This window comes from Mustela nivalis, assembly GCF_964662115.1.
Source record: "Mustela nivalis genome assembly, chromosome: 8".
NCBI classification, from domain to species: domain Eukaryota; kingdom Metazoa; phylum Chordata; class Mammalia; order Carnivora; family Mustelidae; genus Mustela; species Mustela nivalis.
In genome coordinates this window covers 122,128,539-122,150,160 of record NC_139027.1, presented here as the reverse complement: position 1 = coordinate 122,150,160, position 21,622 = coordinate 122,128,539, and the positions used below count along the sequence as shown (strand labels likewise).

The 21,622-nt window shown below is 44.9% G+C and overlaps 1 protein-coding gene and 1 long non-coding RNA gene across 5 annotated transcripts in view; one reads left to right on the top strand and one right to left on the bottom strand.

Annotated features, from left to right (window-relative positions):
- The first annotated feature begins 2,873 nt into the window (after positions 1–2,873).
- On the top strand, positions 2,874–7,947 carry LOC309872126. The gene is made up of 2 exons (XR_014315678.1): positions 2,874–3,485; positions 3,838–7,947. It is a non-coding gene; the product is annotated as an uncharacterized lncRNA (long non-coding RNA).
- Positions 7,948–14,870: 6,923 nt separating this feature from the next.
- The window catches only part of CNBD2 (cyclic nucleotide binding domain containing 2), a gene marked incomplete at its 5' end in the record, with an annotated part of 54,403 nt that continues 47,651 nt past the window's right edge, over positions 14,871–21,622 (bottom strand). For 3 of the 4 annotated variants that reach the window (XM_082746241.1, XM_082746242.1, XM_082746243.1), the window contains 2 exons: positions 14,871–15,216; positions 20,146–20,309. In XM_082746241.1, coding sequence (XP_082602367.1) covers positions 14,898–15,216; positions 20,146–20,309 — 483 coding nt within the window. In that variant the 3' untranslated portion in view covers positions 14,871–14,897. Of the gene's footprint in view, positions 15,217–20,145; positions 20,310–20,370; positions 20,732–21,622 lie in introns of those variants that run through there. The other variant, XM_082746244.1, reaches the window with a different exon arrangement.

The following is a 21,622-nucleotide window of genomic DNA, read 5'->3' as shown; positions in this document are numbered from 1 at the left end:
AGGGCACTTGTAATGATGAGCCCTGGTGTTATATCTAAGTAATGAATCACTAAATTCTACTCCTGGGACCAATATTATATTATATGGTAACTAACTAGAATGCAAATAAACATTTGGAAGGAAAAATTAAAAACGAAGTAGGGAGCTCAGAAAGAGGACAAGGAATTCCATTACTGAGACACTTTCCTTTACTTTGGCTTGGTCAGGATGCCAGCCACCCACCTGGCCAGCCAGCCCTAGTATTTGAAACCCTCCTGTGATCTGTGGTTCCTCCTTCTCCTCCTCCCTCTTCTCTCCAGGCATAGAGCCCAGTGGCTTTTTTCTTTGCAAAAGTAGAAGCCCAATTTTGGAAGTGCAAACTTATAAAATTCTACTTTGGGATCACTTTTTTGCTCCAAGTGCATTCCTTTAAATTATCTCATGGAGTTTTGGCTAAAATTCAAAGAGACAAGAAGTTCATAGTCTACGTTATTGTAGACAGGAAACGTGAACACCTGTTAAGATAAGCATTAACTAAATCGTAGTGACCCAGAATGGCTACATTTCTGTTCATAGTTGGATCTTCATATTTCCTAGAAAATCACTAACCTTTTTTTTTTTTTAAGGTTTATTTATTTGACAGACAGAGATCACAAGCAGGCAGAGAAGCAGGCAGAGAGAGAGAGAGAGAGAGAGAGAGGAGGAGGAGGAAACAGGCTCCCTGCTAAGCAGAGAGCCCGATGCGGGGCTCGTCGATCCCAGGACCCTGGGATCATGACCTAGCCGAAGGCAGAGGCTTTAACCCACTGAACCATCCATGCGCCCCAAAAATCACTAACCTTTTTTGAAAAAAATATCTAAAGTATCACAATTTCAGTACTGCAGTTACCAATGTAAAACACATTTGATGCTTAGTAATTAAAATTTTCCCAATTAAAAAAAAAAAAGTAGAAGCCCAGACTTCACCAATTTTCTGCTCCCTCAGCCACTCCTGTGGCTCAGGCCTTGTGGACCAGAGCCCCAGAGCCCCAGAGCCCCTGGCCTTCTCACCTCTCTTTTCTGCCTTCCAGAAGAGGGGTCTGATCGTCAGATTTTCCTCCTAGGAATCTTGTCTGGGTCTGCATCAAGAGTCTTAAACCTGGACCAATGCTTTGATCTTTATTTCCATTTATAAAATGGTACCCAAATGATATCAGAAGCCTCCACAAAATCTAAAAATTAATAAGAATGTTCAAACAGCATTCATTATGAAAGCTAGAAGTATAGTTCTCAGCCATAGCTTATCTGATTTATCAATAATGTTTGATACTGTTATCCACTCTTCCTTGAAACACTTTTTTCTTTTACTTCCAGGATGTTACACTCCTGTAGTACCTACCACTCTGGTCATTCCTCAGTCTCCTTTGCTGGTTCCTTCTCATCATCCTGACCTCCGCAGGTTACAATGCCCCAGGGCTCAGGGCTCAGACATCTATACACAGGTAACTCCCAAATGCCTATGTCCAACTCAGACTCTCCCCTAAATGCCAGACTCAGAAACCCACCTGCATACTTGACATCTCCACTTGAATGTCAAACAGGCATCTCAAATTCACGATGTCTAAAAGTGAATTCCTTGGGTACCTGGGTGGCTCAGTGGGTTAAGCCTCTGCCTTGGGCTCAGATCATGATCTCAGGGTCCTGGGATTGAGCCTCACATTGGGCTCTCTGCTCGGCAGGGAGCCTGCTTCCCCCTCTCTCTCCTCCTGCCTCTCTGCCTACTTGTGATCTCTCTCTCTGTGTCAAATAATTAATAATAATTATAATAATAAAAGTGAATTCCTGATATTCTCCCCAAAACTTGCTCCTCCTATGATCTCTCCCATCACAGTTAATGGCAATTCCCCCCTTCATTTGCTCAGTCCAAAAGTTTTGGAGTCTTCCTCCATTCCTCTCTTGAACATTTCACATCTGTCTATAAGCAAACCCTGCAGGTTCAATTTCACATTTATTTTGAATTCAATTTTTTTTTTTTTTTTGCCACCTTTGCCGCCATCATCCTGGGGCGAGCCCTATCCTATTTCAAGCGGGTTGACTGCAATAGCCTTCTAGCAGGTCTCCTTGCTTCTACCTCTGGCTCCACGTCAGCTCTTCCTCCATGCTACAGTTCAAAGCTCTCCAACGGCTCCCATCTCATTTACAAAGAAAGCACCAAATCACGTTTTCCCTCCTTCACATTGCATTTCTTGGCATAGCCTCTACATTCCTGCCTGCTCACACAGCTCCAGCCTCTTTGCTGTTCCTGGGACAGGTCAGGCCTTATGCTTCAGCTTTAGGGCCTGTGCACTGGCTGTGCTCTCCCACCCCCACTGCCGGGAAGGATCTTCCGCCCAATATCCCCGTGTATGGCTCATTCCTTCACCTCCTTCTGATTCCTGCTCAAAAGTCACCTGACCACCATCTCAAACATTCCACACTCACACTTCGTATTCCCCCTCTCGACTTTTTATTTTCCAGAGCACTTTCGCTCTCTGCTTTTTTAGGCATTTTAAGGATTATCTGTTTTCCCTACTAGAAGGTGAATTCCAAAAGGGCAGAAATTTTCGTGTGGAGTTTTTTCTTCACTGGTGCATTCCCAGTGTTTACGTGGCACATGGTAGGTGCTCAATAAATAAATGGTGAATGAATGAAAAATGTAGAACCTCCTTACCGCAAAATGAGGAAATGAGGGCACTGAGAAACGACGCACACACGCCTGTTCAGAGAACACTGAGGCGAGTAACTTATTACCATTGCAAAAGGTAAACCCGGAGGGCGGTCTGATCCCACCCCTGGAAGAAATGACGCCCTCCCTGCCCTTCCCCACTGCCGGAACGTTTCAGTCCCGGAACCTCCGCTCGCCGGTCCCAGCGCTAGGAGACTTCCGGTGCCGCCCTTCTCTCGCCAGCAAAGAGAACTGCCAAGTCAGTTCCGGCAGAGAGCGAGGTGAGAAACGCAGCGCGGCCGTCGATCCCAGGGCCCTCCAGGCCCTCCGGCCTGAGGCTGGCGGGTGACCTGGGGGGCCCGGGCACAGGTCGCGGGCTCCGACCTGCAGAGACCCAGCGCCCTCGCTGCCGCTGCCCATCGGCCAGGCCCAGAATGAAGCAGCTGCGAGCTTCTCCGCACCCCCCACCCCCACCTTGGCGCCGATGGCGGCGGCCTCTCGGAGCCCAGACCTCGCCTGCTGCCCACTCCTCGGGCGCAACTCTGCGGGGCCTCCGCCAAGCCCCTGCCCGAGCCAGCGGGCTCGCGGCGCCTTTGGACGTCGGGTGTGGCGGAGCGAGAAGAATGGCGGCCACGCGAATGCCGCGGAGGGCCGTTGGGGCCGCCGAGGGCCTGAGAAGGCGGGTCTGCGTGGACGCAAGCTCGGCAGCCTTTGGGCCTTGGAGCCCCACAGGCCCGGCCCTGGGATGACCGCTCCGCCCCCACTGGACGAAACCTCACTTTCTATGGAGAACGGTGGACAGAGGCCCTAACGGGCCGGGAAGGTGAGCGAAGCCCCGGTCGACGACGGGTGGAACGGTTAAAGGGCCACAGGCGGTTGGTCTTCGTTCCTCCTGACGTTGATGTTGGAAGATCGAAATGGGAGAATTACGTACCGCATTTGGCCAATAAGAAGACCACCTTTCGGGAAGATTTACTGGCCCTTTTTAGAAGGCCTGTGTATATAATATGAAAAAGCTGCTCTCAACTTTCCCCCCAACCTTTCAAAAGAAAACTTTTTTGTCACATCTAGGCCTTCTAGATGTAAAGAGGTTGCCGACATATGATAAAGTAGAATTAGAAAAATCACACGTCTTGTAAATGCCTATTTGTTTTTTTTTTTTTTTTAAATCATAGAAATGTCTTTTGAAAAGGACTTTGAAATGGAATTGCTAGACCACCTCTAGAAGGGACATCAGGAGCGACTCGCGTCCACGTTTGTTCAGTGGGTAAGAGGACATGAAGTAGACGACCTTGAGGAAGAAAAGAAGGTTCGGTGCCAGACTGGTCATATTTAGAAGACATTTTCATATTACAACCATTGTTTTGTGTGTGCAGTTTATCCCTCAGCTACTGTATATATAGTTGACAATGCTAAGTACATTTTTGAAATATCTAGTCTTTCTAGATGTTCTGAAGTGCCTGATAACGTGTTAAAAATAGAGGTAGTAAAAAGACATTCTTGTAAATACCTTTCTGTTAACATTCATATGGAATGCTGTCTAATTTAGGGGGAATGGCCGAACCACCTCTTTGAATAGTACACATTGTGTTTGTGCACTGGTTCAGAGGGGGTGGGAGAAGGAAGTGCAGAGAGCTCTGCCAGTGTGTTTATAGTGAGGGAAGGTGAACCATTGTACTTTATGTTCCTGCATTTTGGTTTACTTAGCTGTGTATATAGTGTACATACTGGACAAATGAGTCCTAATTTTCAACATCTAGTCTTTCTAGATGTTAAAGAGGTTGCCAGTGTATGACAAAAATAGAGTTAGTAAACTAATACATGGTGTACATTTTGTGTTAAAATTCCTAGAAAGCTCGTCTTCTGAAAATGTGAGCATTATAGCCCACTGGGTTGGTGGAGAAAGGAGAGATGAGAATGGATAGTCTTGGGCTAGAATGTTCACATTTTGAAGACACTTTCAGATTATAACTGTTACATGTGTGCAGTTTATTCAAGACTGCTGTGTATATAGTGGACAAATTATGTCCTTATTTAAAACATCTAGTTTGTCTAGATGTTTAGAAGTGCCCAACGTATGTTAAATGTAGAGGTAGTAGAATACCGCTTTGTAAATATCTTTTTGCTTAAAATTCATAGGAAATAAACCGTCTTGGTGATGGAATTGTTCAACCACCTCTGAGCAGTATTCTATCATGTATCTTTGTTCTGTTGCTTGAAGGTGGTGGAAGGGAAAGAATTGCAAAAGGTAATATGTTAGCGTGTTTGTGCTTGGACATTTTCAGACAAAACCATTTTTTGTATGTTTTGTGCATTTTGTTTTGCTGTGTATATAGTGTATATAATGGACAAATGAGTCCTAGTTTTGCAACATCTAGTCTTTAGATGTTGAAGAGGTTGCCAATGTATGACAAATTAGTAAAATTAGCACATTCTATACACATTGTGTTGAAATTCAAAGGAAAGCTTTTCTTCTGTAAATGACTTTTGGATATGAATTTGTTCAACCACCTTTAAACATTACACTTGCCTGTACTTGTCTACTGGATTGGTGGTGGAGAGAAGGAAGTGAGGGAGGGGATAGTTTAGTCCAAAATGATGGTCATATTTAGAATATACCTCAGATTGTACCCATTGTTAGGTGTGTGCGGTTTTATTTAACAGTGCTGTTGTGTACTCAGTGGACAAGTACTTATATGAAATATCTAGTCTTTCTAGATATTTAGAAATGTTTGATGTATGTAAAAGTAGAGTAATGCTTCTTATAAATAGCTTTTAAAAACTGATGGGAAATATTATCTTTGGAAATGGAATTGCTAAACCACCTCTCTGAACGGTATACTTGTTCCTTGGTTTGAGGGAAGTGGGAGGGAAGAAATTGCAAAAGATGCTTTGCTAGTGTGTAGTAGGAAATTTCAGCTTATTCATTGCCCTATATGTTATGTGCATTTAACTTGACTGTATATATTGTATATATACTGGACAAATAGGTCCTAATTTTATAATATCTAGTCTCTAGATATTAAAGAGGTTGCCAATGTATGACAAAAGTAGAGTTAGTAAACTAACACATTTTGTTCACTTTGTGTTAAAATTCATGGAAAGGCTGTCTTCTGAAAAGGACTTGAAGAGATAACATTGTAGTCACATCTAAGTGACACGTGCCTATTTGCACTCACCCACTGGGTGGGCGGTAGAGAGGAGTTGTGAGAAATGAAGGGTTCTAGACTGGAATGTTGCCATGCAGAAGACACTTTCAGATATAACCCATTGTTACATGTGTGTAGTTTATTCAACACTACTGTGTATATAGTGGACAAACTCAAGTCCTTATTTGAAACATCTAGCCTTTCTAGATGTTTAGAAGTGCACAAAGTATGTTAAAAGTAGAGGTAGTAAAATAACACATTTTGTAGATAATCCTTTTGTTAAAATTCATATGAAATACTGTCTTTTGAAAATGGAATGATCAAAATGATGAAACCACCTCTTGGAGCAGTACACATCATATGATATTTGTACTGGTTCAGGGAGGAGGGAGAAGAAAGAGCAAAGGGCTTTATACCAGGATGTTTGTAGTTAGGGAGGACTAACCATTGTCCTGTATGTCTGCATTTTGTTTTATTTAGCTGTGTATATAGTGTATATAAAGGACAAATGAGTCCTAATTTACAACATCTAGTCTTTCTAGATGTTTAAGAGGTTGCCAGTGTATGACAAAAGTAGTTAGTAAACAAATACATTTTGTACATTTTGTGTTTAAAATCAGGAAAGACTATTCTGAAAACTAGAGGAAGTGAAATTGTTAAAATCCCCTCTAAGCATTACAGATGCTTCTACTTTCCACTATGTTGATAGAAATGAGAAGAGGAAGGATTCTAAGCCAGAATATTCTTTCAGTGCTACTATGTATGTAGTGGGCAAATTTTAAATAAATCCTTACTTGAAACATCTAGTCGCCTGGATGTTAGGAGTAGAGTAGCAACACCCTTTATTGTTAATTTACAGGAATGTTTGTATTTGGGGAATGGAGTTGTTAAACTTGATGTCTTGGGGAGTATGCTGACTGTTCACTGGGTTCACTAGGGGATGGGGATGGGGGCAGGGAAGGAAGTGAGGAGCAAAGGGTTCTGTGCCCATGAGTCTTTAAAAGTTTTGTATGTGCATTTTAGTTAATGTTGCTGTGTGTCAAAGGATAAACAAGTCCTAATACCCAAAATATATTAAAAGTCGAGGTAGTAAAATACTCCCTTTATGAATGCCCTTTTGTTAGTTTTTAGGAAGGACTGTGTCTGTCAGTCACCTCTTAGAGCTAGATGTAGTCCTATGCTTGGTCATTAAAACGGTGGAGGGAGCAGAGGAGGGGTGAAGGGAAGGGCTTTTTGCTAGTTATCTCCACATATAGAAGACCATTTTACGTTAAAACCATAGATCTGGATGTGCATTTTGATGAAGTACCTGTGTTTGTTGTGGACAAGTGTCATTATTTTGTAACATCTAAGCTTTTTGGATGTCCTGAGGTGACAATGTATGATAAAATGTACAGCTAGTGAATCAACCAATTTATAAGTTTTTGTTATCATTGATAGGAAAGAAGCGTCTTGGACATGGAATTGTTACGCTGTCTCAGAAATGTGAGGGCTTACTAGGTTGGCAGCAGAGGGGCAGGAGGAAGGATAGAGGGAGAGCTGTATGCGGATGCGTTCATACTTACATTGTAATAACTGTTAATGTGTGTGCGTCTCTTTGGCTGTACTATAGGAATACATTAAGTGATTCAATGGAAACATACCCTGTTGCTAATATTTGAATAGTATAGATTGGATAATGAATTCTTTTAGAAACATTATACATTGTGTACTCTTACTTATGTCTGTTTTTATTGAACATTAAGGGAATGCAGTATTTTAATGGTAACCCTGCCAGTATCTTTATCTAGAGGCCTGTTGCCATTTTTGTCCTCTCTGAAATCTTTGTCGCCGAGAAAGGCGGGATTACACTTTTTTCTTTCAGAGGGAGTTGGTGTAGTGTATTCTTGGTTATCGAAATACTCATAGTATGGGGACTTGGAAATGGTAAATATTCATGGTGTGTAAAAAAGCATGATACATAACTACGATCTTAATTACATTAAAATGCTTACTTTTGTAGATACACACATGGGACCTAGAAGTCAAACTGTAAACTGCTTGTGATTATGGATGACTTTGTTCTTTGCTTCTTGTGTTTTTCAGTTTCCTTTTATGCACATGTTAACTTTTAAAAAATAAATTTCTTAAAACCTACATGGAGGCTGCATTGCTTGCAAAGTCCACACATTCCCTGGAAGTACAGTGTTTGCACCCTTCAGGCCTAGTCTTTGAGGTCTTCGACATCATCCTCTGTTGCTTAGACATTAGCACACCTTGGTGCCCTGTTCTCTTTCTAGGTAACCTCATACTTTTGTAATTCCAACTTTGCTGAAGCTGTTCCTTCTGCTGACAGTGCCCTTTCCACATTTTTCACTTAGCAAAATCATTCTTTGTTGCCCAACTCCACTTTTAACTTCTATACAGTCTTGGTACGAGAAGCTGACACCCTAGAATCAAGATGCCAGAACCAAATGTCAGAAGTTAGGCCTTTCCCTTGCAGCCCCCTTCTTGTGCCCCTCATGTGGAACCCACTTGCACCATCATTGTTACCTGGAAGTCTGCTGAATGGAACTCAACGCAATGCTGGACACGTGGTGAGGGCTTAGCAAATGACTTGAATACAAAGGGAATAGAAGTTCAGTTTTTCAGACTGGCATGGTATCACCGCTAATAGGCACTGGTTGAGTTGTGGGAGCTGCCCGGAGCATAGCTGACCAAGCCAGACGGTCAGATGTAGCACCTTCCAACCCCAAATCAAGCACAGAAAACATCCTCTAATGGAATATCTGAAGGCTTCTCACTCCCAACTTTGAGGTGAGGCTCAAGAGACCAGCCTCCAAATGTGGGAAGGAGCATTTCTAGTGTTTCCCTGGGTGCTGTCAGTCTAACCCAAGTAGGCTTGGAACCAGGGAGGGCGGGTAGAGACCTTTCCATTGCCTTCCCAACTCAGGATGAGGCCTGGACTTCTGTCTTCGGTTGATGTCCCTATGACATCAGCATTAGCTGACTGAGGGGGCCTTCAGGAAGACAGTGTGCACTTGGATTACTCGTCCAGGTCTACAAGCCCCAAATCCACCAGAGCAGGAGCTAAAAGCTGAAGCTCTCCTCTGCAATTTAACATGGGTTCACCCAAAAAGGCCTCCAGAGGGGCAAGGCTCATAAAAAGCTGAGAGAAGAGGTTAGCTCTCAAGCAGTCATGGACCTCTAGGGCAAAGCTATCCCTCAGTGAACAGAAGAGGAAAGTGGAAGTCCAGAGGGAATAGGCCCCACTGGGAGCACACCTCATTGCTGGCAATATGTATTACCAGGGAAAGAGAACTGCATCGGAGTCAAAGACCTCCGTCCTTGTCTAAGCTGTCACTAAAAGGAACACTGGCCAGCAGCTCCTCTTCGGGCCTCAGTCTCCTCATCTGTAAAGGAGGGGTTTGTTCTGGCTGGCTGATGAGGTATGCCACTCCACATCAGCACCTTTCAAAGCTGCAGACTTCATCAGCACTAGAGTCAGGGCCATTCTCTACGAAAAGGAACCAGGGTCCTTGGAGAAATGGCTAATTCCAAGATGACATCAGGGGAAGCAGAAGATCATCTGGGAATATCCTGTTGTGGCAGAAAAAGGGCTCAGAGAACAAGAGCATGTCAAAAGGATTGCTTCAAAATATAGAATGATAGTAACCGATTCTGACACACTGAATAAAATAGGAAACGATGAGTCCAATATTAATATGAATGAATGAATGAAAAGTATGATAAGAAAGGGGATATTTACATAGTTCCATATCTCCTCATAAAATCCCTATCAAAACAGACTAGGACATCATCAACAGAGAAAAGCCAATCCATGGAATGGAGAACATATTTACAAATCACATATCTGAAAAGGGGTTAATATCTACAATATACCAATATATCTGACAACAACAACAAAAATGAACAAAGGACTTGAATAGATATTTTTCCAAAGATGATAGACAAGAGGCCAAAAACACATGAAAAATGTTCAACCTCATTAATCACAAGGGAGATGCAAATCAAAACTACAGTGAGATGCCACCTCACACTCATGAGGATAGCTAGGAACCAAAACCAGAATAACAAATGTTGACAAGGATGTGCAGAAATCGGAGCCCTCGTGCACTGCTGCTGGGACTGTGAAATGGTGCTGCTGCCATGCAGCCCAGGATGCCAGTTTCTCAGAAAATCAAAACTAGAACTACCACATGATTGCAGCAAGCCCACTTCTGGGTATATGTCCAAGAAAATTGAAAGCAAGTTCTCAAAGAGCTATCTGCATACCCATGTTCACAGCAGCACTATTCACAAAAGCCAAAAGCTGAAGGCAACCCAATTTCCATCAACAGACAATGAATATGCAAAATGTGGTGTATATGTGCATGCAATGACTAGTATTCAGCCTTAAAAGGGAAGGAAATCTTACCACAACATTAATGAACCTTGAGGACATGGTGCTAAGGGAAATAAGGCAGTCACAAAAAGACAAATACTGTCAGATTCCACTTACAGGAGATTATCTAGTCAAATTCAGAGACATAAAATAGAATGATGGTTACCAGGAGCTGGTGGGAAGGGGAACGGGGAGTCCTTTAGTGGGTATTGAGTTTCAAATTTGCAAGATGAAATTGTTCTGAAGATCTCTTTCTAAATATACTTAACACTACTGAACTACTCACTTATAAATGGTTAAGATGGTAAATCTAATTTTTTTAACCACAACATATATACATACCTACACAACTTTTAAAATAAAATGGGAATAAGTATCATCAAAAGTGGCTTTACAGTGGAGACACCATTTCAATCCAATAATCAAAGTTGTCCCCAGCAATGGAACAAACAAGTCTTGCGACACCTGATAGCATCCAATGAGACCACAGCCACCCTTCCGTGATTCCTGCCAAAGATGCATCCCTTAAATCTAATCATGAGAAAACATCAAACTGACCCATATTGAGAGACATACTATAAAAGAACGGGTCTATATAATCTTCAAAAATGTCTCCATAATCCATTTTCTTCTCAATTCTGATTTCTTCTTGTGGGTGGGGAGGCTTTAGAAGTTGAAGAATGGGTGGGGAGCAAAACAAAAGACATGGAGGGTCAGGGGCCCTGCACAGGCCTGGGGTTGGGGGGAGGCTTGAAGCACACACATCAGACCCCTCAAATGTTACAAATGATAGCAGTGAAGCTCCGGAAAGGGAAGGAGCCTGGCTGAAAGTCACACAGTGCATGTCTCAATGGACCACTTTCCCACAGCTACGTCCACAGACGAAAGCCCACAGCCTCCAGGAGCCATGAAAAACCCTGGTCTAGCTTTGATGCTGCTTCTCCTTCACCTGGAAACTACTCATCCTGGTTGCCGGCCCTGAACCAGTCGCAAATTCTGCAACTCAGCACCCTTGTGGTTAAGCCCCTTAAAATCCCCACAGAGCAGAAATGCCTCATGGGGAACTGGCCTCTGGTGGCACCATGGGAGTTGTCAAGTGACCTGTGTCACCCCCGACACTGTCCATAACTGAAGGTAAGATTTTTTTCCATGAGCTATGTAAAGGGAATAGAGGATTTAAAGAATGCTTTTGTTTCCAACCCCAAGATGTGATCTTGAACACTTCCTATAACAAAACTCTGGCAATACCTCCTGTGTTTATTTTTCAAATGGGTTTTTCCATTTTCCCCAAACAGTAGAAGCTGTTAGTGCTGGGGCTATATTTTTGGCTCTAATGTCCTGGGTGTGCCTCTCCAAGTATGACTATGCTTTATTTACATATGGAAAATCATCCCAGAGGGCGGTTCTAGTCTCTCAAACACAGTTCCAGGGTTGTGGGTACCGAATTCTGAAAACAGGTGGCTCATTTGGGGTCAGTGAGTAATGCGGTGAAATCACGCATGCGCTGCCACGCTGCCCGCCTCGGAGGCCACTGGCTGCGGAGAAAACACTTGCATTTCCTGCCACTGCCGCCCAGTAGATGAGTGAGCGGGGTCGAGGACTTTGCCACTCTAGGCCTCAGGCTCCTTGTCTGGCAAATGAGGATAATGCCGGGAAATGTTTTCAGGACCCGTGGGCTTCCTGACCCTTAGATCTGTGCCCGGGTGGGCAGTGAGGAGGACTGAAAGCTAACACTGTGCTACTTTTCAACGAGCGCTCTCCCTGCTTCACCCAGGATGCCTTCAGCACTGATCAGGAAAACTTAGCCTTCCAAAGTCTCAGTTTCCTATTCCACTGAAGGGGAGGGAGAATCCGTGGACAGCCAAACTGAGCTCAGTCAAAAAGGTGCTAATAACATCTCACGAGTACCGAGTACCGAGCACTCCCTGTGGACCAACAACTTCACAGGTGCAACCCGGATGTACCTGGGGCCCATTCTCTGCTTGGTTACTGACTTCAAAGAAACAGCAGCTCTGCCTAAAACCGTAATTAAGAGCTATTCAAATGTTTCCTTGGTTTCTTCAAGAAAATACCAAAGGAAAACATATTCTCAAGGCACAGAAAAGCTCTTTGAAAACCTCTTTACATTTCGCATTCTCAAATTCTTCTCTCTGCTAAATGGTGGCTTCAGAAAAACCTCTGCTCTTCCTCTGCTCCCCCCAAGACTCCCAAAACCCAGCCACCACGGTCTCTCTCCCCACAGGCGCCCTCATTCCGGGGCTGCCCTTCTAGTTACTTCCTCACCCACCAACCCCTAGAAAACAGGTCCTACCTCCTGTTCTGGAAGTTTCTTCTCTCATTTTCCAGGATGCAGGACCCAGGGGTCAGGGTGAATAAAATCCTACATCTTGCTGTACATGTAGTGCTTTTTTTTAAAAAAACCTTTTTTCCAGTTCATGTACCATCTCTTTTAATCCTCAACAGCCATTATGAGGCAGAGCTGGGATCTTAACCCAAAGGTCATCAGCCTCTATAGTCAAATGATTGGCAAGATGGTGGTCACAAAATAAGCACTCAATAAAAAGCTTCTCACCCCTTCTCTGGTCATGTCACGTCTGCTCAAGAATTTTCAAGGGCTCCTCACTGCCTCGAGTAGGAGTCAGCAAAGAGGGCCCAAAGGCCAAATCTGGCTGACCACCTCTTTTTGTAAATAAAGCTTTATTGGAACAGTAAAGCTGCTTTCACCCAACAGAGTTGAATACTTAAAACAGAAATGGTATGGCCTGAAAAACCTGAACTATTTACTATTTGGCGCTTTACATAGAGTCTGCTGACACCTGGCCTAGAGAATAAGAAGAACAGAAACTGCCACTTATCCTCCTTCGGATCTGCTATGAAGCAAGCATAAACAAAAGTAAATAAATTTCAAATGAATGAACAAGATTGTCCATACCATCATCTTGGAGCCACAGCCCTAAATCCAGAAAGATCCCTGAATATGATCAGACACCCCAATTTACCTAGTCCCTAAACAGTGCCACATCATTCCTGTAGGTCACAGACAGCCCTTTCGTATCTGCTGCAGACATCCCAGACTCCTTGGCCATCTGGAACTATCAGAGAAGTCAGAGATGATTAAGACTTCCACTTCTCTACTCTTTTATGTTCACAGCATCTTCTGGTAGAAAAATTCCATACCTCTTTTTTGCTGTGCAACATAAAAAGTTTTCTTTTAAATTCAACAAACAGAGGCACTGGGGTGGTGAAGTCGGTCAAGTGGCTGATTCTTGGCTTCAGCTCAGTCTCAGAGTCCTGGGATAGAGGCCTGAGTCCAGCTCCCTGCTCAGCGGGGAGCCTGCTTCTCCCTCTCCCTCTGCCCCTCCCCGTGCTCAGGCTCATGCTCTCTCTCAAAAATAAGTAAATCTTTTAAAAAAAATTAATTCAATAAACAGAACTATAATGTTGAATGTGCTTTTCAAACTATACTCACCTCTCACAAAGACGATTGATCTTGTCCAGATTGCTCACTTTGACACTGGGGAAACAGGAGCAGGTACAGGAGTCAAGGGGGTCCAGTGACCTAGAAACAGAGCCAGGCCCTCCAGAGCTCCGGAGGCCCAGCTCAGCACTCAGGTGTTCTTGTAACTCGCTCCTTGCCAGGTAGGGTAGACGAATGTGTGGGTTGGGGAGCTACGGGTGGAGGAAGGCTTTCCTAACAGCTCATGAGCCGGGCTAGGCTCATGTACTGCTGTGGCCTCTCCCATGCCCCCCAGTGCTCTCAAAGCTAAACTGTGGAACTTTACAAGAGGGAGAGGGGATTTGGCCCAGTGCTACCGACAAAGAGAGTCTGGTCAGGTCACTGACGGGCAGCCACATATTCAGGACCTCCCAGAAGGGCCAAGGAGCCCTAATAAGTCCAACCTACCTCCTCCTCATCTCTGGCCTGCCTCTTCTCTCTCGGGCAGCTGGCTCCCTGTTTGGTACCCAGAATGCCTGCTCCAATCGCTCTGCCCGTCTGTCTCTCTGGCTCCTTATACCACCTTTCCCTACCTCCCATCAGTCTCCCATCTAGTCTCTGGCAACGCCCAGTCAGATGGGCTTGATGAACACTGGCAAACCGGCAGCCTGGACGCCCAACACAGCCCACATCTAGGTTCTGTTTGCCTAACACAGTAGTTAAAAAATAATTTGAATTAGTTGCTCACATTTGAAAACCAGTAGGAATCATCTAAAATATTGGGTTTCTTTGTTCTCTTGAAAAATCTGAAGACTGGCAGTACCAGGCCCGCATGATTTCCTGGCATCGCATCGAACCAGGATGCGAGGCAACTGCTCCCAGTCCTAGTGTGCGTCCAGTCCCCACCACCGCCTGCTGCCTGCCCAGTCCTTCAGATGCAACCCTTTGGATGATCTGCGTGGCCTCCAGAAGGCAGTTGAGTTTGTAACCCCCGTCTTGCTCACTTTGATCTGAGCCCCTCTGTACCTCCCATCTGTCTCACCAGCTAAGACCCTCCTACCCTGAGACCACCCCCAGCCTCCTGACTGTCCACTCACTCAAGCCCAGCAAGTATCAAGGGAGAGAGTGCCCCAGCTGCCACCCCCCAAAACATCTCTCTAGACCCACGACCCCACGACCGCTTGGAGCGGCCCGACTCCAAGCCCCACAACTCCCATGGTGGTCACTCAGGAAACAAGATGACCAACCCAACATCTTTTATTAGGTCTAAACAAGGACTCCTGCATTCTTATACTGAGGCAGGAGTTCTTGGATTTTATATCGGGGTGTTGTGATGGCTTGGACGATCCTCAATGGGGGCAGGTATTTCCGGGATGCCATAAAAATGGAATGACAAGGTTTAGCCTCCTTGTTGAGGCTACACAAATCCAGAATCAGAGACTTGGGGCTGCAGCTCCCTTTCTTCTTAGGCCGGACTGGGGTGAACGGCGGATGCTGGCGAGGCTTCACCAGCAGCCGCAGTAGGTCCTTCCGAAATATATTCCAGCTGTTCTCCTGAAGGAACTTCCGGCACAAATCTTCATCACTAAAGGTGAGGCACAGATGCTGAGTTTCCCACACCCGCTCCTCCTGTCCCCCTGCCCCACCAGCCATGTCTCCTGTCACTCTTCCAATTCCTAAACACAGTGTGTTCTGTCTCACCTAGGGTCCTCTTCCCAGACTCTTCTGCCTCCTCTCCCTTTCCCCACTTTTTTCCCCTAGAACTGCACTGTTCCATGTAGTGGCCATGAGTCACATGTGGCCACTGAGTACCTGTGGTGGGGCCAGTCTGAATTAGAGATGTGCTGTGAGTTTAAAATACATACTAGATTTCAAAGAATTAGAGCAAAAACAAATGGAGAGACTCTCATTAGTAATGTTTATGGTGGGGACACCTGGATGGCTCAGTGGATTAAGCCTCTGCCTTTGGCTCGGGTCATGGTCTCAGGGTCCTGGGATCGAGTCCCACATGGGGCTCTCTGCTCAGCGGGGAGCCTGCTTCCCCCTCTCCCTCTGCCTGCCTCTCTACTTGTGATCTCTCTCTGTCAAATAAATAAATTTTAAAAAATAATGTTTATGGTGATTACATGTTGAAATGATAATATTTGAGAAACTGAATTCAATAGGATACATATATATATATATTTTTTTTTTTTTTAAGATTTTATTTATTTGTCAGAGAGAGCGAGCGAGAGCGAGCACAGGCAGACAGAGTGGAAGGCAGAGTCAGACGGAGAAGCAGGCTCCCCGCGGAGCAAGGAGCCCGATATGGGACTCGATCCCAGGACGCTGGGATCATGACCTGAGCCGAAGACAGCTGCTTAACCAACTGAGCCACCCAGGCGTCCCCAATAGGATATATTTTAAAAATCAATTTCACTCATTTCTTTTTGCTTCTTATAACGTGGCTACCAAGAAGTTAAATTATATAGGTAACCATTTATCCATCAAGGAAATGTAAAGCAAAGCCACAATGAGATGCCCACTAGGATGGCTGTAATTAAAAACACAGATAAAAATGTGATATGAGGGATGCCTGGGTGGCTCAGTCAGTTAAGTGTCTGCCTTCAGCTCAGGTCATGACCCCAGAGTCCCGTTGGTCCCAGTGGCATGCCGAAGTCAGCTCCTCTGGGCTCAGCGGTGATTATGTGAACCCTCCTCGACCCCCTGTTCAGTGACATCAGGTTGGTAGGTTGAAACTGGCCATGGTGGGAGTGTGTACACCACGGAAATCAGGATACCCTTCAAATCAGGCTTCCCTCCCACCCCCCTCCGAGAGAGCTGGTTATTAAACATTCACCAGCACACTACTGAATAGCCTCCACTTAGAAAATTCCTCTAACTCCCGGGGCGCCTGGGTGGCTCAGGGGGTTAAATCCTCTGCCTTCAGCCTGGGTCATGAGCTCTGGTTCTAGGCTTAAGCCCCATATTGGGCTCTCTGCTCCGAAGGGAGCCTGCTTCCTCCTCCCTCTCTGCCTGCTTTGTGATGTCTCCCTGTCAAATAAATAAATAAAATCTTTAAAAAAGAAAATTCCTGGGACACCTGGGTGGCTCAGTTGGTTAGGCAGCTGCCTTCAGCTCAGGTCATGATCCCAGCGTCCTGGGATCGAGTCCCACATTGGGCTCCCTGCTTGGCAGGAAGCCTATTTCTCCCTCTGCCTCTGCCTGCCACTCTGTCTGCCTGTGCTCGCTCTCACTCCAAATCTAAAAAAGAAAAGAAAAGAAAATTCCTCTAACTCCCTATTTCTTCCATAAAAGAGAGAGAGAGAGAGATACTATATTTAACTCTGACTTAGCACTAAAGTGCCCAGCACCTTACTTGTTAACCCATTTAATCCTTGAAACTACCCATTTCACAAACATGGACACTGGGTTTAAAGATGCTACAAGACTCACCAAAACCTAGGAGGGGGCAAGCGTGTGATTACAGATTCTTAGGGGGGCTTCTACGGTGGGGAGCTCAGAGTCCCAAGCTAAGACAGACAAGATTCCATGTCACCTCCTATGCGGATGGCCATACTGATTTCTAGTTAATTTTTTCACAAAATGGGGTCACGCTTCTAAGGGCCTCAGCTCGGTGCAGGGGTTTCCGTTCCAATCTCTGCTTCACGTGAACTCAAAGTTTCATCTGTCCCCACAGGCTGTAAAAACTTCAGCCCAGGATCGCCCTAACCCCTGGCCCGGCCCACCCCCACCCAGCAATCCCATACTAGATCACACTCTGTGTGTTGGCTTTTAGGATCTCCTCCATTTTAGCCCTCAAGAGATTTCCCTTCTCTCCTGGGAACTCAGCCCCATGTGCTTTGCAGGGGGAGAGACGTCAGGTTATCCAGACCCTGGCATTTATAGGACAGGTGTCACTGCCACCAACCTTGTGATCTTCAGGATGTCATGCCCTCTTTCCTGGGCTTTGCAGTCCTCAATTAAAACATGGAGAATTTGAGCCAGATAATGGATCTGTTTTGTGTCGCTTTAGCAGTCTAGGAACCACGAGTTCAACAGTGAATGAATAAGCCAGAATCCTATCTGTCAGCATTGCGGATCATTGCAGCGAAGCGCTGACTGCGCGGCACAGATGCCAGGGGCTCAAGTGTCTGCCTCCATCAAGGCCACGGAAACCTCTGCTTAATTTCAGTTCAACAGCCATTAACAGACACCCATCATCTAAGGCTCCTAAAATCCCTGTTTGAGAGAGAGCAGCGGGAAGGGCAGAGGGAGAGGGAGAAGCAGACTCTCCATTGAGCAAGGGGCCCAGGGTCGGGGGCCCTTGGGGCTCCACCACAGGACCCTGAGATTATGACCTGAGCTGAAGGCAGACACTTAACCGACTGAGCAACCCAAGTTTTAAGCAGGAGTTTGACATAGCCAGATCTAGGTTTTAGCAAGAGCACAGAAATGCTGAAAGGATCTATTGGGGAGGAGGTGGAGGCAGGGGGCCCAGGGTTCTAGGCTGGAAGTCCCAGTGGGGATAGCAGCATCATATCATCTAGGGAGGTGAACAAGACCCACTGGAGTGTGTGAAAAAAAATATAGGACGTCATTTATATTTCTCTTTGTCTTATTCTTCTAAAGAATTTTGGTGTGTCCATAACATATATATTACTACAGCAATATATGTACATAATAATAATAAATTCACGTTATTCCTATTTACATATATTCTAAGGGGTATATATGCAAACACTTTTTAGTAATAACAGTGCAAGATCAAAATAGTTTTGCAACCACTGGTCCAGTTAACTTTTACATTAAAAAATGAAGGTTTTTTTTCACCTTATAGACATATTTACCTTGGAAGATTTGGAAACTAGGGAAAAGTAAAAGTAAATCTTTTGATCAAATCTCTCAAGATAGATATTTTTAAATTATAAAAGTAATATCAGGGGCGCCTGGGTGGCTCAGTGGATTAAAGCCTCTGCCTTCGGCTCAGGTCATGATTTCAGGGTCCTGGGATCAAGCCCCCCATCGGGCTCTCTGCTCAGTGGGGAGCCTGCTTCCTGCCTACTTGTGATCTCTGTCTGCCTGCTTCTCTGCCTACTTGTGATCTCTGTCTGTAAAATGAATAAATAAAATCTTAAAAAAAAAAGTAATATCATCATTACCAAACATTTGGAAAATAAAGGGGAAAAGCCCACTTGGAATGCCACTATCCTGACAAAAACTTTTTATTTAGGGATTTGGGGAGGGACCGAGGGAGAAGGAGAGAGAATCTTAAGCAGGCTCCACACCCAGCATGGAAACCAACACAGGGCTTGATCTCACAATCCTGAGATCATGACCTGAGCCGAAATCAAGAGTCGACACTCAACCAACTGAGCCATCCAGGTGTCCTCAACAACTTTTCATAACTATTTCTTTTTGCCAAACTGTGGAGAGAGCCCAGATGTCCATCAACTGATGAATGAAGAAGGTGTGACAGATATATAATGGAATATTACTCAGCCAGCAAAGAGAATGAAATCTTGCCTTTTGCAACAACATGGATGGAGCTAGAGAGTATGACGCTGAGTGAAATAAGTCAGTGAGAGAAAGACAAATACCACATGATCTTGCTCATATGAGGAATTTGGGAAAGAAAACAGATAAACATATGGGAAGCTGGGGGAAGGAGAGAGAAAGAAACCATAAGAAATCTTAAGGTAGAGAATTGAGGATTGATAGAGGGAGGTGGGTGGGGGATGGGTTACATGGTTGATGGGTATGAAGGGCACTTGTGATGAATCACTGAATTCTACTCCAGAAACCGATATTGTACTGTATGTTAACTAAGTAAAATTTAAATTAAAAAAAGTATCTTTTCTTCCCTCATTATAAAAGCAATGCACACACACTACAAAAACAATTAAATATGAGAGGAATATATAATGATAACCAGGAAATATCTTTTAGTTTTACCTTCCAGACAGAATGACTCTCACAAGTTTGGCAACATCACAGTTTCTCAACACTTTTACTTATTTCCTTCTAGGTTTTTCTCTTGTGTTTTACAAAGGCACAGCCATAGGATATGTACAGTTTTGCATCCTGTCCTTTTCATGAATCATTATATCACCTATTTTACCCTCCTCCTACAGAACCATTAAACTTACAATTTTTTAAATATAGCACTTATGTTCTATCAAAGAAATGCACCACAATTTCTAAACTATCTCCTTAGTGTGATACGTTTGGGTGATGGTGGTAGTGGTTTTTCTATCAAGAATATGGCTGCTATGAACATCTCAGTACCTGTAGCTTTTCCCATAATGAGATAAATTCACAGGTAGACCTTTACTTCAGAGGGCATAGCCCTTGCAACATAATACTAAATTTATTATCAAAAGGATATCAAAAAGATAATTTAAGGGGTACCAACAACTACAGGTTTCATTCCCCCTTTTCAGCATTAGCACTTTTTTTCTTTCTTTTACTAAAACAATAAGTGAAAATTTGTTTATTTGGTCTGGTGGGATGTAGGCACATTGCCAGCACTGACCTGGGGTAATTGACCTTGAGCCTGGACAACTTCTCTGTTACCTTGCTGTCCATCAGTTCACAGAATTTTTCTTTCGTCACCCGTATCACCTCAGCTCCCAGGCTCACCAGGATCAAGGGCCGGATGTCAAGCTGGTTCTCTGGGAGGAGGATCTGGTGAAGACCCTGGGGAACAGAAAGTTCCAGAAGGTTTCATCTCAGAGACTGTACACTTTTTTTTTTTAAGATTTTATTTATTTATTTGACACAGAGAGAGAGAGATCACAAGTAGACAGAGAGGCAGACAGAGAGAGAAGGGGGAAGCAGGCTTCCTGCTGAGCAGAGAGCCTGATGCGGAGCTTGATCCCAGGACCCTGAGATCATGACCTGAGCCGAAGGCAGAGGCTTAACCCACTGAACCACCCAGGCACCCAGGACTGTCAGCTTCTACCAGCAGATTATCTAGATGGGAAGATGGGGAAAATGAGGCCCCAGGCAGAAGGTGAATCCATCTGGGGGTCATCCTGCAGGGGATGGGGAGAAGTCCAGGGCTCCTTCATGCTACACTTTTGACATCAAAGGCCTCCAGCTGCTGGAATTAAAAGAACCTGTAAGGAAAGCACACTGTCCGTGTCCTACCTCCACACAGGCTTTCCAAGAGTCACACTCAGGAAGTCCCTCAAGAGAACAGTATTTCACAAGGTTTTCCCCAGGTCCAATCTCAACTCTTGTGCCAAGTAAACCCATTTTTCTCTTCCTCAGGACAGTGACAGAATTCCAATGGTGAGTCCTCCTTTTCTAAATCCCCCTTCTGCAGCCACCACACCCTGCCTCATCCTTTCTGCAGGTTTTTGCTCGCGTGTCCCCATTGAATCTCAGTAACCTTCTTGGTCCCTCACAGACTTTGGGGGTCACTGGACCCTTCTCTGCAGCTCAGTCACTCCTCTGGCTCCTTGGCCGTGATGATGACAATGATATAACAGCAATATTTGGGCATTTGCTCACCCCAGGCCCTCTTGGCCCTGCCGTGGGTACTGAGTTATTTGACACCACCCAAAACCCCCATGAGGTGGGTCCTACTATTATCCTCATTTTACAGAGGATGCTGCTGAGGCTGAGAACTCTGCCCAACATCACACAGCACGGAAGCAATAAAGCTAGGATTTGAGCCCAGGGGTTCTGTCTTCAGAGTCCATGCTTTCAACCACTATACTCTGAGGAAACTGAGGCACAAAGAGGTTAAGGAACTTGCCCAAGGACAGAAAGAGGTGGAGGCAGGATTTGAAAGCCACAATCTGTTCAGGGCCCCACTGGGGGCAGCACTGCCGGCAGGTACCTTCATCCACCTGCAACCCATCCCACACACACCAGCCAGTCACGGCCCTTTGCTGACTATGCCCTTGAAATACCTTCGGGCAGCACGGAGGACAAACAAAAGCTCCTCATTGTGGCCCCAAGGTCTGAGCTAGCCCACCCTTGCCTGACTCTCCAGCCTGGCC